Consider the following 15,672-nt stretch of genomic DNA (forward strand, 5'->3'; position numbering starts at 1 on the left):
TAAATCTCATGTTTCTCAGCTGCAGATGGTTCAGAATCCTGCTGATCGTTTTTTTACTGGTTTTCAGAAAGTTGTGTCCATTACCCCAATTCTGGCCTCAATTCATTGGCTCCCAGTTGAATTTAGGATTCAGTTTAAAATTTGACTTTTGTTTTTTATGTCACTGAATAGTGCTGCCCCATCCTATCTGGCCAAGTTGCTGGTCCCATATACACCAATCTGCTCCCTCTGTTCCTCTCAACGACAATTGCTGGTTGTGCCAAAGTCTAATATGAAGACTAGGGGTGATTGTGCCTTTGTAGTTCCATCTCCAAAGTTTTGGAATGCTCTGCCAATTGAAATTAGGTCAGCATCATCAACTGAAATGTTTAGATCAAGACTGAATATTAAATGAACGACATGTCAATGCAATACCAATATTTTTATTCGCGTTCATTGGGATTTTGGTAGAAATTGATGCCCTCCGAATGCGCATCTGACCAGATGTAAATGGTGAAAGCCCGTGTGGACAGTCTGATTCACTGCAATGAGCAGAAAAATGGTCGACATTCAATCTGCACTCACCTGACGCTACAGACAGCAGAAAAATGTTCAGTTCAGACGTCTGTGTGGACAGAGCCTAAGATTATGTAAAAGAAGGCTATCACTGAAAATTGCTGGATAAGTCGTCCAGTGTGACATTGTCCTAAGATTGCAGACCCCAAACCTTTTATTTAATCTCCTCCTTCATTTGCCCCATTTCATAACATAATCTTGAGCCCTAACTTTTATAAACTTTCCTTAAGATTAACTGATAACACAATTCTGGGACCCCAATAGCACTGAATGTTTAATCAGAGTAGTGAATACTGTTGACACACAATTGTACAAGATGGCCTCCTTTTTCTACACTATTTGACCCTCCTTTTATTCCCAAACTCACTTTACACCTCATTTGATATGAAAAGTGATGAGTTACTGTCAACTTGCTATGAGCTACTTGACTTGACATCAGCTTTAACTGAGAAGATGTTATAAACATCAAATGTCTTTAGATCTGTTTTAATTGAATTGAATTCTGTTTTTATCTACAGACATAAGAAAAACTGTAATGTTTAAATGGATGTTAAAGAGGAGACGTTTGAGGCCGACATGAATATCGTGGAGGAGAGGACCATAAATGTTAAAGTGGAGGACTGTGAGTGGGAGATTGTCCACCCCAAACAGAAGAGTCTGGAAATCAAGGAAGAGGACCATGAGCTGGGGTCAGTGAGTATTAAAGATGAGGATGAAGACGAGTGTGTCAGCACTGAGATACACAACTGTAGGAGTATGGAGAGTGTCAAGGAAGATGATCTTCATTATGAGCATCAAGATGGAGCAGTGACTGGGTTAGTCTCTTCTTATAGCAGACACCCTTCATCTCTGGAGTCATCTATCAATATAAAATATGAATCACTACAGTCTGACACAAAGGGGACTGAAGATGTTTCATCTCCTAGAAGTCAGCGAGATAAGCCACCACCACCTACAACATCAGCTAAAACAAGTAAGTGAAAAATAAAAATTGGTGTACATTTTAGGGTTATGGGCCAGAGAGTGATGTCTTGTGTTTTTTTTAAGACAAACTTGGACAAGATTTCAAACAATATTAAACAAACAGTAAAACTCAATTTCACTACTTTTTTTTTTTACAGATTTTAGGAATTTTCTGTTCTTCCATTATAGTTTGTAAAATTATGTAAACTTTCTAAACCTGTCTTTAGTTAAAGTGTTAAACAAATGTACAGTTTGTGAATCCTTTGGAATTTCTGCTGTAATTTCTCCAAACGGTGTGGTCTGATCTTTAATTAAGTCCCCATAAATGCACAAACACTATGATGTTAAGTAATAACAGTTAGACTTCTCATCATTCCTGAATACATTGTTTAAACCTGAACAGTCCAGTTTGTGACCCCCTGTCTTTACTAACTTGTTGATCCTTCTTTATCTCCAATGACCTCCACCACACATTTCCTGCAGTTTCTGCCCAACCTTCAATTTTACTTCATTCCTCCTTTCCAGAGTGTTCAATTCCTTATTGTCACTGGGGTTCCTTGAATGATCAGCTGACTTCAGGTAAAGCTCTGTGTTCTGATTGGCCAGTGCACAACAACAGTTTTGTTCAGTTTAAGCCTTTCTCTTGTAGATTTCTTCTTTTCATTCTGCTCATTGTCTTGTTTCATTACCTAACTTCTATCAAGATTTTGCTATTCTGACATTCTCCTCTCATATTTCTTCATAATAATTTTTAACTCAGCATTACACTGATGATGACGTCCTGTCCTGGTCCTGCAGAATCAAAGAAGCCCCCCAACTATGATTCTACAATGAGGTGTTAGCATTAGTGTGCTGTGCTATTTTACCTCCAAACCACTGTGAAATGTTGACACACACATAGTGACATGGGGTGACAGGCCTTCAAAAGACCAAACACCAGACCAGGGGTGACATTTCTAACGCTCTGCACAGAACTGAACGTGAAAATATGTGCATGGCAAAATAAACAGGAAAATGTGCACATCCAAAAAATCAGATGTATAAAACCTGACGTACACACTTTTCTACACAATTCACTTTCTTTTTATAAATCACAATCACTTTTTTAAATACTCATATGTGATCACTCCTTTTAATCCCCACCCTGAACCATTCACATATGGAGCCTGCTAATCCATCTCCTACATATGCAGTCAGGATGCTGCAGAACTTCATTAGCTGGTAGATCAGCCTCCTCCCTCCTGACGCTTTGAGACCCCATCACCTCCATTCAATAATACCTGGCTTTGCTCTTCATCCGAGAGTGAAAGGTCACACATGTAGTTACAGCGCCTCTCCTCTGTGCTCTGGGGTTCAGGAAAGGTGTGAGGCAAAACTGAGCGAGTAGCCATTGTCACATGGCACATGTAATGACATGATTGCTGTTATAATGAATAGTTCAGGCCACATGAAACACTGAGAGGTCAGCAGGTTACTTCACCAACAAGCAGTTCACCACATACAGCACTATCACGTCAAAATAAATTAATCACGGGTTGAGAGAGTCCATGGAGTCATGATGTTTGTCAGCCACATCTTGGATGACTTGTGTATTAATGGAGTGTGCAGAAGTTGGATTTGGATCACCGGTCCGTTGTGCACCTGGCATGTCATGTAGGTGTGCTGACAAGACAAGAACAAAACAGCTACATTACTTACTGGGTTTATATGGAGTCTCTACTCTTCTGAGCTTATGCTTAAAAGCTGAGGTATAATTTGGTGTTTACTATAACAAAAAAGTTTGAACTAAGTGAGAAAAAGACAGTTAAGTGTGTTTTATTATTTAGTATTGCAGTAACAGTAAGGCTTCAGCGAATGAAATAAAGTTAAAAGTGCTTTTCTTTAGGGTGTGCTTGCTTTGACATTTCTCTCCTTGTATTGTCTACGGCTGACAACTCATAATAACAATGGAACAGGGAACTTGTGGTTGACTGGACTGTGCAGATAAAGCGTACAGAAGTTGAAGACGCCAGTGTACTTTGGCACCTTAAGGTCAAGAACGTTTAAGGATAACGAAACTGACAAGTGGCCATCCAGCCAAGTGGACCAGGTTGATAATCACCTTTTAAGGTATCTCTGTTCTGCCATGTCCTGTTAGCAACTAGGAGTAGCCAATGGTATTAGAGCTTGTGTTATTAGTAACAACTAAAGATCTGACTTTGGAGTGAATCAAAAGGACACAGCACAAATGCCTCTTTGTAACTCTTTCATTTTACTGTTCTGCTGATTTGAATGTTAACTTTGCAGGACTTGGAAAGTAAAAGAAGATTGATTGACTCTTCATCCTGACTGTACTTATTTTATTTAATGTAAAAAAATGATTCATATTGAAAAACCTAAACATAATTTACAGACAAACATTAATAAAACTAAGGTTTATCCTTGTACGTTGGATGTTTTATTTCAATATGTCTACGAAGAAGATGATGTTTTAAACTGTTGTTGTCAGACTTCATTACAAATTACACAAAGCGGTTTAGGTTCCGACTCATCCCCGGTAAAATAAAAACCCATTTGTAAATAGTCACTGTCATATTTTCGGTTCTTCTCTTTTGAACTACTATGTTCGCCTGTTTTTTTCCTTCCTTTCAGTCTGGAGAGATGTTAGCTCACTGCAGCTTTCAGTGTCATCACCCTGTGTTGGTACCAAATCAGGGACTGAAGTAGAAGCAATTGATTTCTCGTCCAGCTTTTTGTCAGATTTGATGAAACTACCCATTTTTAACCATCAATCCATAATAAAATTACGGAGTAATAATTATTCACTTTCAATGTGCGCACGTTTAAGTAAAAAGTCTTTATCGTAATTTATTTACACACACTGTGCACTACCAATTTATCTTATTAAAATCACTCGTGGTTCTTAAGCGCATCGTACGATTCAATTCAACTCTACTCTTCCTTGTCTGATCGACGTGTTTTTATATCGGCAGACGTTATTCTTGCTCTTTTGAGCGCATTCGGGGTTCTCGGTTTGCTGAATTGGAAGTTTCCGGATCATACGAGAATGTACACGCATCGCCAGTGGCGTAGCGTCTCATCGCGTTACATATTGTTACCTGTTGCGACTCAACAATTTTACAGAATCTTCCGTCGCAATACGTAAGTGACTGAGGTAATATTCATGAATTTGACATTTTAATTGATTTGTTGACCCATTTTTATTATTGTATTATTAATAGTACTGTGAATAGATTTACCAACATTTAATATTTTGTTATTTTTTACGTTGGGGATTTAAAATTCCGCCATTACGATATTTTTTTTGCAAACCCCTTTTATAAAGCACGCGGAGCCACCGATTGGGAATCACTGGTCTAACACTACTGTTATAGTTCAGTTGTATTTATTGTTTATAGCGCTCTTCATTGAGTGCAGGCTTAGACTGCTTGATGTTTGCATCCATAACAGAGATAATAATTCTATACGTGAACACACACATTAGAGCAAATAGACAGTTAAACCTGGCAAATTTTAGTTTACTCAACATAAATAAGTCCTGACAGTAGATACCCATAAACATTATAATGGTGAGTATAAAGGTGACCAGTCCTTGTGTCACCTGCCACTCCCCTATAGAGCTGAAATACCAACAGCTTCTCATTTTTCTCCGAGGTCACAGCAGCTTCTGTAGGCCTGAGCACTGAGGCGTCACTCATCCATTGCTCTCTTTTCCTTGGTGATTTAATGAAGCCATTTTGATGTTTATTTTGGTGTAAAATGGTTTTGGTTTAATTGTGCATAAATGTAAGGACACATTCTGATTATTGAAAGTGCCTTTTTCATGTTTGGCATGGCATTCTGTTTTATACAGTACTCTCCGTAATGGCTGAAACAAAGTATTATTTTTCTTTCATTTACCCCTTTTCTCAACAGATCAAAAAAATTTAGATTTGATTAAAGTTACACATTTTCATTAAAAGGGGATTTGCAAACATTTCAGTCACACACTGTAGAAATGACAGCACTTTTTCTACATGACCCCCACCCCCTCCCCCTCCATTTCAGGGCACCGTAATGTTTGGGCCAATTGATGTCAGAGGAGTTTGTGATTCCTCAGGTGTGTTTCATTGCCTAAGACACCTCATCTTGCTTCTGCCCTTTGGAGTTTGTAGTGGCCATTGTTCAACAGCTGTGCCAATGATAGTCAAAGAAGCCATTAGAGACATCAGTAAAACGTTAGGATGACCTAAATCAACTGTGTGGAATATCAACAAGAAGAATGCACAGGTGAGCTCAGTAATCAGAAAGGGACAGATAGGCCAAGGAAGACCACCACTGCTGATGACAGAAGATGTTGCTGCAGATTGCATTTTGATTACAGCTTGCACATCCTGATAGTAAGGATATTGCATGTATCTCTGTAACATCTTAAATGTACCACCCCATACAGATGTCATGATGTGGCTCAGGGTGACTCAGAGGTTCCTTACCGGTCAGGCAGTTCACACTGAAAAGCCGCCATTACCAAATAACCCACAGCTGTTAAGACCTGTAATGAAGGCACATGTTCAGCACACACTTCAAAGAGGATGACAGTAGGGAGTCTAAATCAGCTTAGAATTCAGTCATCATCATGAGCCAAAATGTCATTGTGATATATCAACTCACTTCTTGTGTAGCCTTTCAAACATCAGAATGTGAAATGTGCAATGAAATGAGATTTTCTGCTCAGTTTGTTTGTCCACCAGGTGTTGCTAAAATGCCAACACAAATAAAGTCTGTATGGGACTTACAAATGCTCAAAACTTGCAGTAACTTTAAGCCAATTTAAACACAAAGTTCTAGTTTTAAAAATCCGAACTTTTGTGTGAGAAATGGCTTACACATGTTGCCGAGCAGAAGCAAGTTTTATACATGTGGCCCTGCTAAGTAGTTGTAATAGAAAGCGTAAAATTAACAGATTGAGTGTGCTTTCCATGTACGACTGAAGTTTTAAAATTGGTTATGCTTATCAAAGGTTGTTCCTAATTTCAGCCATGTATTTAATGCGAGTTAATGTTAATAATAAAGGCAGTAGACTGAAAGTAAGCTCTTTTTTCCCCTTTTCTTTTAAACTTTGTACAGGAAACAAAGATCAGTGCAGTTTGGAATCTGGAAAAGAATTCTCTGGCAGGAGTGCTCTTCAGATCCACACTGGACTTCACACGGGAGAGAAGCCGTATTGCTGTAATGACTGTGGTAAACAATTTTCACAAATGAGCAATCTGAAGAGCCACACTAGAATTCACACTGGAGTGAAGCGGTATTGCTGTAATGAATGTGGTAAACAGTTTTCACATAAAATCAATCTGAAGAGCCACACTAGAGTTCACACTGGAGAGAAGCCATATTGCTGTAATGAATGTGGTAAACAGTTTTCACGTATAAGCAGTCTGAAGGATCACACTAGAGTTCACACCAGAGAGAAGCCGTATTGCTGTAATGAATGTGGTAAACAGTTTTCACGTATAGGCAGTCTTCAGAGACACACTAGAGTTCACACGGGAGAGAAGCCGTATTGCTGTAATGAATGTGGTAAACAGTTTTCACAAATGAGCCATCTTCAGAGACACACTAGAGTTCACACAGGACAGAAGCCGTATTGCTGTAATGAATGTGGTAAACAGTTTTCACGTATAAGCAATCTTCAGATACACACTAGAGTTCACAACAGAATATAAAGGGTAGCAGTTCAAAAATCAGTCCAGAAAAACAAGCACCCTTCAGAACTCGAGAGTGAGGTTCACTCCTGTCTTGAAAAGTAAGCATTGTTGACAAATTAATCTCTGAGAGAAGCCATATTGCTGTTTGGAATGTGGCAAACAAATCTCTCAGAGCAGTACACTTCAGAGACGCACCAGAATTCACACTGGAGAGAAGTACAACTGAACTGTCCTGACTAAAGAGTGAGGTTCACTCCTGCCTGGACAGTAAGCACATGTAACTGACACAAATCCATCCTACTTAGTGTTGTGTCAGAAACAAATCAACACAGATGAGAACCAGAAGTTTATATCCTTTTTCCCTTTCCAGAAACAACATAAAGAACAGGGCGTCATACAAACCGCTTCTCACCAAAGCCCCTACAGCCTCCACCATGTGCCTAGCTCTGTTTTCATAACATATGTATTACATATAGAATTATTTACAATATATTACACACATCTCATAAGAAAAGAACTCTTTACAATATACATAACCTCACATAATAAATCATAGTTCAGCTATATAATAATATATATTTTTCTATTTTTATATAACAAAAAATAAAATAACAAACGTTTCCAAAAACTAACTGTAGCACCCCTCTGCTTTTACTGAGGGTTCTTACCTGAGTTGTGTTCTTCTTTTTTTCCTTCTTTACTTTCTTTAAATATAAAATTTTTACCTTCGTGTTCTCAGCACAACTGTTTAAGGAACAAACCTGTGTTACTAATGTAATTTATATACAGTAACTCTACCATTAATTGCACAATTTGTTACTAGACTCCACATAAGGATACTATAGCCACCTGACAAACGTGATTTCCTTTTTTTTTTTTTTTTCTTCCCCTTTTATGGCTTAGCCAGCCATTATATGTAGAAAAAGGCAAAGTTCAATGGTTTAGTTTAAATAAATTAACTATTTACATATATACATAACACATCCATACAAAAGTATAAATTTAAATAATCCAAGAAATCTATATCAGTGTTGAACCAGCAGTCCTTTCTTTGAATGCAAAAAATATCAATAAACAAGTACAATCACCTTATAAAACCGAAGGTGGCAAACTAAATTAAAGGAACCAAACAAAAGTTGGGTAAAAGGTACCACAGATGAGCGTTGCAGGCCTGTTACTTGAAGGTGCTTGTGACGTTACTCGGTGACCGCCTCTTATTCTGTAATAGAGCAGACGGGTCTTGTTTTCTGGTTTCCAGCAGATGTGCGTCCCCTTTCGTTTCTTTCCTAGCGAGTATCAATTCTCAGCGATAGTTGGTCAGCTGTAACAATATCCGATATCGACAATGTAATCCAATGTCTGCCGACGTCTTCCGTGTTCAGCATTTCACAGACAGTGCTCCCTAGCTCACTGGTTGGCTGTTCTCGACCAGTCCGTCCAAACACAATCACATTCACATTTTCTGTCCCGACTGTTAATTCCATGCTGGAATCTGGTCGTCTTTTTAAACTCCTCGCTGATGTTTACCATGGACTGCGTTTCAATCCTCGCTTTCAGCACAAAAGCCCAGTTCTCTCCTTTCTTTTCTCGTGTTTTCTGACCTCTGAACCCTTTTGCTACTTTCCAAACCAATAAAATAATTTAACATAAATACCAGCATTTACTTTTTACATTTAAAACCTTAGAAATTACATAACGTTTTAACAACACGTACAATAAATTTAACTATTAATCAAATTTATATTACACCATTGCTATTACCACCACATAACTTGTGTTTTAAGAGGCTACATAACAAAAAAAAAAAAAACAGGGTGCCATACAAACAGCTTCTCGCCAATGCTTATTAAATAATAAATCAAATCAGTTACTAATCATTACAAACACAAACTGTTAATACAATATAAATAAAGTGTAAAATAAAAATGAAAATCCAAAGTATCCTTATGGTCATGTTGTACACCATGCTGAATTATATTAAAACGCTGTGGCAGCGCACTAAAAGAAGAAATGCTGTTTTTTTAAATTTAGTTTTGTTTTTATTTTTTTGCTTTTGATAAATAACTAATGTGCTCTGTGTGTTTTATTAACACTTGAGAATTACCAAATAATATTTATGTCAAATAAATAGAATAAAATTAGAAAAAGCTTGGAGAGAGCAGACTTACCTGTACAGCATCCACCATCACCAGAGGGTGCCTGCCGTCTGTGGAGAGTCGCATTAATTAGCATTTGTACTCCAAAATACCATTGGTATGAAACTAAGTACACGCAAACAATTACTTTTGGTGGAAATTCATAACTAAAAGCTACAAACAAACAAATTAAAAATCAGAATACACTTTGCTACACATACAAAGGCCAAGACAATTTGGAGGAATTAATCTCGAGAAGCCATATTGCTGTACTGGATGTGGCCGACGAGTCTCACAAACCAGAATCTTCTGGGCCACAAAAGAATTCAGACTGGGTGCCACCTCCAGAAGTGGGCTTAGTTGGAGAAGATCTACACCGGGGGCATCAACCCCCTTTGTCTTGGTGTACCACCCTAAAGAATTTAAATATTCTGCAGTACCCACATTTTATTTTGGTGTTAAATCGTTTATTCCTGAACTGTTATTATGTAAAAGTAACGGTGGAATTTATTTCTCCCACCCAGAAAAATATTCTTTCAGAGAGCTTTCATAAGGTACTAGCAATGGTAACCTGTCAAAGACGTGTTTGAGTGAATTTCAAAAGGATTTGATATGTTATGACTGATAGGCACTGATAGTGTGTCACCAGGAGGAGGTCACTTCACCTGCTTGTGCTAATAGTGAAAAAACAAAAGAAATGTAAGCAATTGTGTCTCACATGTTTGTAAGTCGCCTTGTCATCAGTCACATATTAATAATAATTACAAGAAAGTTTAGTAAAATAACGCCCTCGGCTAAAAGGGGTTTCCTGTTCCTCAGGGACTTTGAATTCTGCTCTCTTGATTTACTTACAGTGTGCTTTCTTCTTTGTTGTTGTAAATTGTTTGTTGCTTTGAGTAAATTAGAAAATCCTCAAATTCACCTGTCTGTCATCTCCAGTCATCTGACAGTGACTCCTGCACTCGGCTTTCTGTTGGCCAAACCCCGTGAATTAGCACATTTTTCAGAGGTCCATGAAACCCCTCTTTAACATGCTCTATTGAGTTGGAACAGAAGCAGACTGACTGAAACCAAAATGGCCAAGGCAGTGTGTGCGGAGGAGCCTAACCTCATCTCTAGTGAACTGGGCATCGATGTAGAAGAGAACATCTGAGCTGATATCTCCACATTCAGCCAACCACCAACTCGCACACTGCAGACAACCCATCTGTGGGCGCCGCTACGGCCTTTCGGACAACGGGCTCCATGCAGTAAGCTTGAAGTGCTCGGCCGAGGCTGCTGAGAGACGAAGATTGCATCTCACCATTCAGACTGGGATGTGAGATGCTGTCCTTAGAGAGGTGACGTGCCCTCCATCGTGAGCTCCAAGGAAAGTGCTGGTAGCAAACTGAGAAGTGCAGTTAAGTAACCGATCAGTTAAATCAGCAGTAACAGATTCAGTGGATGTAAAGCTTTAATCCAACTCTGTTTTTTCCCCCATCGAGAAAAGTGAGGTAAAGAAACGTGCTGAACTGGAGGAGATTACAATTTTATATTTAATGAGCAATGTAGTGAATTTAATTTAAGTAAGCTTTCCCAGCACTGGTTGCTTATGAACATTTGTTTTTGTATCTGGGATATCATCTGTGGAATGAATAGTGGAAATAAACTGTCTGCCTAAGCAACTGGCTGAATAAATAGTCAGAAACGCAATGTCTTATTTTTCTTCTTCATATCGTTTTAAAGACAGAATTATTGACATAACCAAAGTGCTGACTAATTTGCATTGTTGTGTGGCTCAAAAATAAAAATAAAAATCCTACTTTGAGCCATTGACTGATTAGTGTTTCACTGTTTGTTCATTAGTTTCTGTTACACAAAACTGTTTAATAACCAAACTAAAATGCAGGTAAAATTACGTTGCATCGAACTCCCAGGCACCTACAAAATATTTAGTTGTAATGATATTCTGTATTTGTTACTATAGTGCTTTCTTTAACTTGTGTCCAGGCGTCTGCAATCATTTCAATGGCTTCTTTTGTGTTAATTTTAATCTCCTCCTGCCTACAAGTTATGCTGATGATATTTTTTCTCGCCATTTCCTTGCCATAATACACTTTCAGGGTGCGAATGATGTCCAAATCCAATGGCTGAAGCACTGCTGTGCAACTGGGTGGGAGGAATTCAACGCAAACATTATCTAAATGTGGAAGCATGTTGTGTGCAGCACAGTTATCAATCAGAAGCTGAATAATCCTTCTTCATATTGTGAGGTTTCTGAACACTTTTGAGAACCCCTCCACTCCCCACTGAATGGCAACGACACACTGAATTACATCCCAAAGCATGATTGCAGTGTCTGTTGAAGATTGTTTGTCCGTTGCTGGGGCAGGGCAATAGGAGGCTCACATCACTTCAGTGAAGCGCCACATAAGCAAATCATTAAAGATCGGGGTCGCGCTATAAGTCCCCGTCTTCCACCCCAAAACACGAGGCTTCGTCGCAGTACTTTAGCAAAACCAGCTTTATTCAGCTTGAAACAGGAACGGCACACTTATTTATTGTAGCCTGATCTGCCACTCTGCTATACACAGACACAACAGTCATGAAGGGTCGTGGCCAGGTCAGTGACCAAGTAATCCTGTTATCTCCATTTACAATGTACCTGCTCCTAACCTTGTATCACCCATCGAGATTTTTTCTGTTTACTTTGGCAGAGAGACGCAGCATAGCTGTGAGCCTGCTGTTGCCCCGTACAGACGCGGAGATGCTCTTTGGCATGCTGTCTAGTTGGAGGAGGTCCCAAGAGAGTTTACAAACCTCACATTTTCTCGAACGAGCATCAATGAACCACATACATTTGGACCGTTAGTTCGTTTAGCAAATGTGTGCCCTTTGTCCCTTTTTAAGACCACTTACATTGACCACAGGAAGATATGAACTTGTGTTAAAGGCTTGTATGGGTGATCCTGTTTCTTGTGTCAGCTGCCCAATTACACGTATCCGCAAAATGCTTGAGCAGTACCCACAGATGAAGTTGAGGGTTGCCCTTCTGGCCTCCCGTGTCGGAAGAGGAATCTCCAACTGTTTTTGAAGGATCCCAGTTTTCATGGAGTGGCGAAGAATGCTGAACTCAGCTGAAAATACATAATTGTTCTTGATTATTTAAAATGTGGGGTGTATTTGATAGAAAAGGGTTTGTTTAGGATATACTTTTTATACAAATTACTAGCAAAATACCCACGCTTCGCAGTGGCGAAATACTGCTTTAAAATTTTAAATAATAAACTGAGGGAAAATGTACTGATAATTATTTGTTAAGGATCTCTTTGTATACCACGTTGTCAGTTCGCCCCTCCGGTTGTAATATGACCAAGCTGTGCGCTGAGCTTACTCTTGAGCATGCAACGTATAGTTGGCCATGTGAAAAGCAATCTTGCCTCAAATCAATGCCAACCTTTTGTAGGGTCTGTCCCTGAGACTTATTAATTGTCATTGTGAAGCAGAGCCTTACTGGAAATTGGAGGCGTTTGAAATGAAATAGGAGATCAGAGGGTATAATGGGGATGCGAGGAATAAAAACTCTCTCCACTGAGCCACCACCAGTAAAAATAGTTGCCTCAATTAGGTTCTTTTGCAAGCATGTGACCTGAAGACTCGTGCCATTATAAAGTTTTGGTAGCTGTAAGTTTCTCAGTAACATTATTGGTGCCCCAACCTTCAAAATTAGATTATGCTCAGGAGTGCCTGGAGGATTCAGAGTGTGGACCGAGCTGCAGGCTATAGACATATATGTACGTAAGTAGGATTCAGTTAGCGTTGGGAACCTGCGTACCAAATTTCTTGAAGATGGGCCCATTAAGTAACAACGACCTCTGGAAAGTTTAATATGGTGGCCGACAGTGGTGTCATACCACCGAAATAAGTACGTACATCGGTTTTGGTTAGCGCAGGGAAGCCGCCTACCAAATTTCGTGAAGATGGGGCCATAAATAAGAAAGTTTAACATGGCGGACGTTGTCGACCGTTATGACCGTTACATGTAGAATTTTGAAATGCAACCTGCTTAACTTTAGTAAGTAAGCTGTAAGGAATGAGCCTCACAAATGTCAGCCTTCTACCTACACAAGAAGTTGGAGAGTTAGTGATGAGTGAGTCAGTGAGGGCTTTGCCTTTTTTATTAGTAAAGATGTATGTGTGTATGTTTATATGTATGTGTGTATATATAGATAGCTTTGCTGTGGCTCAATCTGGTTAAATGGAAAAGAAAGAAAAGAGAGAGCGCACGTTTCTAATGTGTTTAATTTCACAATGCTTGTGGGTATACAATATGTTTTGTTGTTCCATTGTCGGTGCAGAATGTTAAACTGAATAATATTGTTAAGTTCGTAGACGTCTTTGGTTTTGGCCGCAAGAATAGCTCGTTCACTCAGCCAATCGTGATTCTTATAATTGGTTTGAAAATTGGGAAATACTTTTTCAACCAATTCTTCTTTTGACGTCACGAAATTTTGAAGTCATGAGGCAATGAAATTTGTCCTGAGGTCAGATCAACCGGCACCTTTCCGTTCCCAATTTCCAGACTTCTCCAACCCCGCTATTGACAGTTTGCACTATTTGATCGTAAATGCCTTTTTGCTGAAGTGTTAGCTTAGGAATATTTGATTGCACATACGACAAAAGATCACCCGTGTTGTAATTTTGTTAACGACGCAATTCTACATCAAACGAAGCAGGAGCAGATCGATTCGGTGATGGCATTCCCAATTGATTGAGAACTTTGTTTGCAATTTCTAAGCACAAATCTTCAATCATTATCACCGCCTAGTTGTAGATTTCTGCTGTGAAATCCATGTTTATATTTGAATTTTACTTGCGTATTCGAAGGAAAATATCTTCAGCCATGTGCGATTTATATCTCTCCCATAACTGTGTTGGAGATGAAGGAGAGCAGGCGGTCAATATGATTGCAAACAATGCACGAATTTGATTTGGATGTGACGTGTTGCACGCGTCATCTATATATATATATATAGAGAGAGAGAGTTGGTATCCGTGTGGCTGTGTTTGTGTGTTTGTGGAGGGACGGAGAGTTAAGGCGGGTGTTGGAGTCACGTGATGATCTCCCCTCCCATTCACCTCATTTCATTCACTTCATTTCGCTCCGAGCTGAGCTCCGCAGCTGACGCGGTTAGTCCTTTCTCCTTTACTGATTTACTGTTTAGTAGACACTGTACTTACTGAATAGTATTTTGTCCTTTAGTGTTTCTTAGTGTTTAGTAGACGAGGTGTGCCGGTGTTCCCGGCGGTGTTGCAGTTTAGTGTTACTTTCTACTTCATTTTTGTACTTTAGTGTTTAATAATAAAAAATAATAATTCATTACATTTATATAGCACTTTTTTCAGTACTCAAATCGCTAAAATAGTGAGTGATACTAAGCTGATAGCAGTGTAGAAGCAGCACAGCACAACGCAGCCGGTAGGACAGGCAGGTGTGGTAGCGTAGGTGAGCGGCGATAGCAAGCAGCAGGAGGAGGAAGCAGGATTTGGATGTTCCAATACACAGCCATAAACAGTAACGCTTGGTAATTTCAGTCGTGATCGCCCTGGAGCCATAAGCCATAAGCCAGGTTAGTATGAACATCAGATCAGTTCCCGGTCGTAGGGTACTGTAAGATGAAACGGGAGCAGATCAGCATAGCGAATATAATCACGGCGACAGATCATCCCGAGGTGCTAGATCGCCAGGTACAAAGAAATGTTTGTAGGTCTCGTCCCGTGATCCACAGACTCAGCTGTTCCCAGTAAAGTGGAGTCCATAAAATCTGTAAATATTAAGCCAAATCCATGCAATTCGAGTCAGCTGTATCCACGAACTATACGTACAATAAACGAAATAAAACAAGCGTAAGAAAGTGCAGAATTAAGGCAAATTTTGCGAAAAGTGTTGTTAACAGGGAGGAGCGGCAACAACAAGCGTGCGCCAGCGTCCCCTCACCTGCTATAATAAAGCAGTTATAATAAAGAAGTTTAGTAGACTTTTACTTTATCTCATTTAGTGTTCTTCCCAGCGGTGTTGCCGTTTTTTAGTGTTACGTCTACTTAGTGTTTGTGTTTAGTGTTATAGAAGGAGTGCTCTTACCACTGTCAGATTTTGCAATGAATGAGTTGGTAAAAAATGATTATTTATCAACAGATCACATGAGCAAATTCAACGAAATTTTAGCTGCGCATACAATTTTCCAACCTCAAGAGGTTTTGCTAATGTGGACTCCTGACATACCTATAATGCCCATTCCACAAAATGCAAAACATATTCAAATATTACCTTCTGCAGCTACTGAACGAGTGACTCA

General features: G+C 39.2%; 1 protein-coding gene across 1 annotated transcript; it reads left to right on the plus strand.

Moving 5' to 3' along the window:
- The first annotated feature begins 1,098 nt into the window (after window positions 1-1,098).
- On the plus strand, window positions 1,099-7,716 carry LOC114643023 (zinc finger protein 239-like). Its single transcript, XM_051921645.1, has 2 exons — window positions 1,099-1,528; window positions 6,535-7,716. The coding sequence occupies exons 1-2, from the start codon at window positions 1,099-1,101 to the stop codon at window positions 7,218-7,220; spliced, it is 1,116 nt and encodes a 371-aa protein (XP_051777605.1). The 3' UTR covers window positions 7,221-7,716.
- Window positions 7,717-15,672: the final 7,956 nt, after the last annotated feature.

Source organism: Erpetoichthys calabaricus, assembly GCF_900747795.2.
Source record: "Erpetoichthys calabaricus chromosome 1 unlocalized genomic scaffold, fErpCal1.3 SUPER_1_unloc_16, whole genome shotgun sequence".
Classification (NCBI taxonomy): domain Eukaryota; kingdom Metazoa; phylum Chordata; class Cladistia; order Polypteriformes; family Polypteridae; genus Erpetoichthys; species Erpetoichthys calabaricus.